Below are 7,424 nucleotides of genomic sequence, written 5' to 3' on the forward strand. Positions count from 1 at the left end.
ACCGTTTAGACTCAGCAACCTTAAAGTGACAATGAATGCACCATTTATTTAACAGTATAACATTTGCAGCATTTGTTAATAAATTAGTATTTAAAACCAGTAATAGGCCTAGTATAATTAAAGGCATTTAACATTAATCAAAATCATAACTGGGGGGGGGGGGCAATGAATGTCCCGGATTTTCACAAATCAAATGTGGCAACCATAATATTATTACAATTAAATTGATAAAAAGACGTTGTAGATAGATAAATAGCTACTTTATTGATCCCCAAGGGTAAATGCAAGGTCCCAGTAGCTTATGACACCACACACAACAATGTAAACAGGATAATAAAAAAAACAAATCCACATGACTAAAATTAACAGGAAAAATTCACTAAAGATACTAAAACAAGGACCCACATGAATGTACTGAGGATGTATAAGCATGAGGCGCTTGCAGTGACAGGGCAGGGCTGACCCTGTGATTCAATATGCAGTGGTAAGGTGCTCAATAAGGTGTGTGTCATGGTGGTAGTGTAGGCCAGGGGCCCCCCAAATACCACTAGGTTCCAGTGTTGTAGTAGGCTACTCGAGTCCGCGTCATGAGCTAAATTTAGAGACTCGTGACTTGACTTGGTCTTGAGCACTGAATGACTCGAACTTGGACTCAGACTTGTACATTCAGACCATGCAGACTTGGAAATTGAGACGAGGACTCAACTTTTTTTTGTAATGCCATTAGGCTATAATTGTAATATGTCATTAGAATATTATTTGGTATAGGATTTTAATATCTAAATCATTTTTAGTATTAATATTAGTGCAATGGAGTGTTACTGCTTCATGTCATACATCACACATCACACCATGTTTCTACAAATAACTTTAATGGCACCAAATGCCTGGAGACAATACCCCGAAGGTTGTCAGATTTCATTTAATAGTTTCTTGGACTTGGATTTTTTTTTAATGACTTGGACTTGACTCGGAGACTCGAACCTGGACTCGGACTCGAGACATAGTGACTTGACTACAACACTGCTAGGTTCTGGCCAAGTCCCCCCTTGATGTGTTATGAAACCCATCAACAATACTACGGCAAATGTAAAAAAACATTAATTATTTTAGCCACAAGCACTTCGCGATGGAGTATACAGTGTGTAAAATTTGTATTTGGGGCTCTCTGCTATATGAGCTATCCCACTACTATTATTCCCAGTCATTATCATGGGGAATATCATTTTCAGATATGAGTCACATTAATATAATGGCATTGTATAACAACCCTCATAGTAATAGGTATATTACACGTTGCTTTTATTTTTCCCTCCAATTTGCTGAGCCCCCCTGGCACCCCCTCACGGCCCCCACTTTGAAAACCACTGGTGTACAGTAGGGTACTTGTAGGCTACACCAAAACATTTCACTTTGCATTGACACAAATACAAAGGCTCTCAGTAAACAGGCACCAAATCATCACATCAGAGGTCATGATGGCTTTTTATTGTTTTACATGGAGTGCAAGAAGACAATCATGATGTCCTGTATTCACACCAAAACTGAGGAACATGTTAGGGGTCTGAGAGCACAGCAACGGTTCGAATCCCTTTTGATTTGGGAAGAAAACTGTAGTCACAATCTAAACTGTTCTCTAAGAACTGTCACAGCGCTGTAATCCACAGAACACTGAGCAACCTCTGTCCAACACACACACACACACATTTGTGAACACACTCACAGTCTCACAGACGTACACACACACACACACACACACACACTTGTGAACACACTCACAGTCTCACAGACGTACACACACACACACACACACACACAGACACAAAGCCATTGACAACACATACATTTTTAAATACATTAGTGCAACAAGTACATGTAAACTGTTTGCAAGACAAAAACAAACAAAAACAAAACTCCAGAATACAAATACGACATATAAAAGTAAAAAAAAACAAAAAACAAACACTCTGTTTGGAGAGATTCCATTCCTGAAATCCTAAGCTTGTCACAGAGTCCCAAACAGCAAACAACACAGGACACAGAACAGGTCCAGTCCAGAATCATTCCCTGTCTAGGAGGTGGGTCCAGTCCAGAATCATTCCCTGTCTAGGAGGTGGGTCCAGTCCAGAATCATTCCCTGTCTAGGAGGTGGGTCCAGTCCAGAATCATTCCCTGTCTAGGAGGTGGGTCAAAGCCTCGTCTCGGTTCCTGTTACGCAGCTTTGGCCTTGTCCTGGTTCATGTATTTTTGGTAGACGGCCCCCAGAGTGGTGAAGAAGTTGCCCATGAAGAGAATGAGGAACGTGGCACTGCACATCAGGACCTGCCAGGGGCAGACAGACGTGGCACCATGGATGGCATGAGAAGAGACAGACAGACAGATAGTGGCACCATGGATGGCATGAGAAGAGACAGACAGACAGATAGTGGCACCATGGATGGCATGAGAATCACTCAGGGGACCTATGCCTACATATCATCTCCATACTAATAATTAACAGGTACACTTCTGGATGTTTCTAAACATGTAGAACTTAGTGAGTTCATTCTTACATATTCTTGTCAGTAACTTTAATCACTGTAAAACTATTTAAATTATCAGTGTTGCATGTGCATGTTTTTTATATTATTATTATTATTATTATTATCATTATTATTAATAAACAATACATTTTAACCTTGACAGCAATGTTCCTGGTGTTCCTAAACTAGGGTACCCATGCCCTGACCCTTCAGGTAGCTGCCCCGTGCTGGGTCATAACTGCCCCGTGCAGGGTCATACTGTAACTTCCCCGTGCAGGGTCATACTGTAACTGCCCCGTGCAGAGTTATACTGTAGCTGCCCCGTGCAGGGTCATACTGTAGCTGCCCCGTGCAGGGTTATAGCTGCCCCGTGCAGGGTCATACTGTAACTGCCCCGTGCAGGGTCATACTGTAGCTGCCCCGTGCTGGGTCATACTGTAGCTGCCCCGTGCAGGGTCATACTGTAGCTGCCCCGTGCAGGGTTATACTGTAGCTGCCCCGTGCTGGGTCATACTGTAGCTGCCCCGTGCAGGGTTATACTGTAACTGCCCCATGCAGGGTCATACTGTAGCTGCCCCATGCAGGGTTATACTGTAACTGCCCCGTGCAGGGTCATACTGTAGCTGCCCCGTGCAGGGTTATACTGTAACTGCCCCGTGCAGGGTCATAGCTGCCCCGTGCAGGGTTATACTGTAACTGCCCCGTGCAGGGTCATACTGTAGCTGCCCCGTGCAGGGTTATACTGTAGCTGCCCCGTGCTGGGTCATACTGTAGCTGCCCCGTGCAGGGTTATACTGTAACTGCCCCGTGCAGGGTCATACTGTAGCTGCCCCATGCAGGGTTATACTGTAACTGCCCCGTGCAGGGTCATACTGTAGCTGCCCCGTGCAGGGTTATACTGTAACTGCCCCGTGCAGGGTCATAGCTGCCCCGTGCAGGGTTATACTGTAACTGCCCCGTGCAGGGTCATAGCTGCCCCGTGCAGGGTCATACTGTAACTGCCCCGTGCAGAAATCGTTCTCTATATATTTTATAAAATTTCACAAAAGCATATCCTATGTCAGGGAGACTATTTCCGGTTGTGCGAAAAACAAGCCCGCATCTACACTGTTAATGTGAGCTAACAAGCCGCTATGTAGCCAAATACTGTAGGCGAACAGCCTAATAATTTCATTTCTGCAGTTTGAAAAAAAAAAAAACGAATAAATGGACCTTTGGTCCTGCTGTTGTAATGTAACCTATCCGTCTGCCACTTCGGATCTTAGGCCAGCTCGTAGCGTAGGCTACTGAAACTGATTTGGAAATTGTTTGTAGCCTATGCTTAAAAGCCTATTTTGCCTGTCCACGCCTTGTCGTTTTAAAGTCGGGATTTGAAATGTTTGCGCAATTATAGCCTATTCTAGGCTATGTAGAAGAGTTAAACGGGAAATTTGAGATAGGCCTTGTCAGCAACAGACAGGTTCGTTTATAAACAGGGTTGGAATTATAGCGCAAGCCTTTGAAGATCTCCATATGGATAAAACTTAGGCTACAACCAGGTAAGGAGTTTAGCACGTATCCAGAAATATTTTTGATAAGAAATTATTTATAGGCATAGGTTAGGCCTACAGTAAGTCTGTAGGCTATGGGATGGATAGCCCATCTGAATGTTTTTGGATGCCGCCTGTGATTTATTATTTTTGGGCATAGCTACGGTATAGGCTAAATCAAGGGGAAATAATGAGTACGTCTATTCTAAGGTAAAGTCCACAAAAATAGACTTGATAGGCCCGCCAAACACTGCCGGAACTTTAAGAACGAACGATATTTTGCGTTCCGAACCGGTTCAGGACCGATTTGTTGGTGGCGGAACGCCTGCAAGAACGAAAACGTTAAACATAGGCCTACCTGAACCGTTCGGAACGGAACGTTTGAAACATCATTTCGTTTTCAAGCCCTGAGGCTCATAGATGTGGGCAAAGCAACATGGCGTTCACTCACCTGCCACTCCTTCCATTCAGGCAGCTGGGTCATCCTGAAGAGAGTCACTGCGTTATGGAGCTGGAAGAACTACACGCACACACACACACACGCGCACGCACACACACACACATGCACACACACGCACACACAAAAAGACACAGTCACATGCTGCTCAGACAGCACAGGATGTCTAATGTCCAATTTACTCAGACAAAAGTCTCTAAGTGTATCTGCATCCATCTCCTGGCAGTTGCAGCTCAGCGGTTTTCTGCATTAAAAGAGCACATGGTCTCTGTCTCTGGCACACGGCCACAGCCTGATGAGCTCAGAGCAGTCTGAGAGTAGAGATGTTCTATACACTGTGATGAGCTCAGAGCAGTCTGAGAGTAGAGACGTTCTATACGCTGTGATGAGCTCAGTGCCCTCTCCTTTAACAGTAAAATAAAGCATGGCTGAGCTGCCCTCCCCTTTAACAGTAAAATAAAGCATGGCTGAGCTGCCCTCTCCTTTAACAGTAAAATAAAGCATGGCTGAGCTTGGCTGAGCTGGATGACTGCTTCACTCTCCTGCTGTTGCTACCATGATGCTCCGGGGCTTAAAGCAAAAAACATTTCTGTGCCTGAGGTGATCCGCCATTTTTTAAGACGCCATAGGCATGTAGGTATATTGCCTATTTCCAAATCTTAAATGGCCCATGTCGGAATTCAGGCTCAGTGCCTGAACACACTAAGCTCTGCTGTTCTCTTACAGAGGGCAAATATAAACTGGCAATCACACAACTGATACCAACACAACTGGCAGCCTGGGGCTGGGGGAATGTTCCCACACACTCAGAGAGTGAGTCACGCAACTAAAGGACAACACACAATACCATAAATGAGAGGATGGGTGGAGGAGAGGAGAGAAAGAGAAAAGAGAAAGGAGAAGAGTAAAAAGTAGCAGCACATAAAACTGATAATGAGAGGAGAGAACAAACGACAGAAGAGAGAAGAGGAGAGGAGAAGTGAAGGAGCATAGAACAAAGGGGAGAAAAGAGAGAGAGAGAGAGAGAGAGAGAGAGACCTTGGTGTAGCCTGATTCAAATTCTTAACATGTCATTAGGATTTAATTTTGAAGCTTGTTTCAACCTTGCCTGGAAGCCAGCCTGAATTCACCCTGTCCACAAAATTTGAGGATGTCAAATGCCTTAATACCGGTTTTCTGTTTGTCTTTTAAAGTTATTGCGCTGTCAATATATTGCATAACAGACTAAATCTAAACACCTTGCTTCTCCAGCAGCAGGAGAAATAAATTAATAAATAAATTAATCCATCATCGTATAAAGCCCACCCAAACAATTTGATTGGCCAGAACACATCTTAGCCAGGCATATACACTTCTCAATGTAGACGGAATCTGAGGGGAGAAAGAGAGAGGGAATAGAGAGGGAGAAAGAGAGAGAATAGAGAGGGAGAAAGAGAGAGAGAGAGACAGAAGATAGAGGAAGAGAGAAGGAGAGAAGAGAGAGAGAAAGAGAGAGGGGAGAGAAAAGGAGAGACAGATAGAGAATAGAGAGGGAGAAAGAGAGAGAAGAGAGAGCAGAAGAGAGAGACATTCCTCAAAACCAGAGGAATGTAATCACAGTGCCCTTCTACAGAGGAGAACCCACCCAGAGAGAGATCCTTTTAATTATCTTATATCAAAACACAATTTGAATTTGAATACACCTGACATGTCTCAAGCAAAATTAAAACATATCGAGAAATTAACAAAAGATGAATATTACAAATATTGGCTAGACAAAATTAAAAAATCCAACAAATTGAACTGTTATCAAAAAATAAAAACAAATTATGAATTGGAACCATATTTAACAAATATCAAAGATTATAAAAAAAGGAAACTTCTAACTTCCTTCAGAATTAGTGAGCACACTCTGGAAGTTCAGAGGGGTCGGCACAGGCAGACATGGAAACCAAGAGATGACAGGCTGTGTCTACAATGCCACGAAGGAGTAGTAGAAGATGAGTTACACTTCCTCACAGAATGTAAAAATTACACCCTGGTTAGGAGAGAATTCTTTGACCACATTGGCAAGATTGCTCCACAATTCCCCATGCTACCCAATGAAGACAAGCTCCCGTATTTGTTGGGAGGGCACAATTGTGCTACGATAGCAGTACAATTCCTGAAAGAGTGTCAAAGATTGAGAAAGTGAGTCCTTTTCCTTTTCCTTCTTACATTCCACTGTATTATTTTGCCTAATTAGTATACATTTTAATTATTATTATTATTATTAATAATTTTATTATTTTACCATTATTTGTATTATTATTATTTAAATCTGTACAATTATACCACATGTGTAAGCTTTGGCAACACAATGTTTTTTGTCATGCCAATAAAGCTAATTTGAATTTGAATTTGAATTTGAATTTGACAGGGAGTGAGAAAGAAGTAGAGAAGAGAGAGAGAGAAAAGGAGAGAGAGAGAGAGGAGAGACTCACGTGGCCACAGAAGAGGAAGGGCAGCAGGAAAGTCAGACCTCTCCACATCCACGACTGGAAACCCTCTGAGGAGAAAGGAGAGAGGAGAGGAGAGAGAGGGGAGAGGAGAGAGAGGAGAGGAGAGAGGAGAGGAGAGAGACGAGAGGAGAGGAGAGGAGAGGAGAGAGAGAGGAGCAGGAGAGAGAGGAGAGGAGAGAGAGGAGAGAGAGAGAGGAGAGAGGAGAGAGAGAGGAGAGAGAGAGGAGAGAGGAGAGGAGAGGAGAGAGAGGAGAGAGAGAGAGGAGAGAGAGAGGAGAGGGAGAGAGAGAGGAGAGGAGAGGAGAGAGAGGGGAGAGAGAGAGGAGAGAGAGAGAGGAGAGGAGAGAGAGAGAGATGAGAGGAGAGGAGAGGAGAGAGAGAGGAGAGAGGAGAGAGGAGAGAGGGGAGAGGAGAGAGAGGAGAGAGGAGAGGAGAG

The 7,424-nt window shown here is 43.7% G+C and overlaps 1 protein-coding gene across 1 annotated transcript in view; it reads right to left on the minus strand.

The window, feature by feature from the left end:
* Window positions 1–1,466: 1,466 nt before the first annotated feature.
* tmem120aa (transmembrane protein 120Aa) overlaps window positions 1,467–7,424 on the minus strand; it is a 12,186-nt gene continuing 6,228 nt past the window's right edge. Inside the window, exons 10-12 of the mRNA XM_076274422.1 lie at window positions 6,971–7,035; window positions 4,503–4,571; window positions 1,467–2,322 (exon numbers count right to left, since the gene is read on the minus strand). Coding sequence (XP_076130537.1) covers window positions 2,212–2,322; window positions 4,503–4,571; window positions 6,971–7,035 — 245 coding nt within the window. The 3' untranslated portion in view covers window positions 1,467–2,211. The remainder of the gene's footprint in view (window positions 2,323–4,502; window positions 4,572–6,970; window positions 7,036–7,424) is intronic.

This window comes from Alosa pseudoharengus, unplaced genomic scaffold, assembly GCF_046254945.1.
Source record: "Alosa pseudoharengus isolate Yale_2024_CS ecotype anadromous, Long Island Sound unplaced genomic scaffold, YU_APseudo_1.1 YU_APseudo_1.1_scf_8, whole genome shotgun sequence".
NCBI lineage: Eukaryota > Metazoa > Chordata > Actinopteri > Clupeiformes > Clupeidae > Alosa > Alosa pseudoharengus.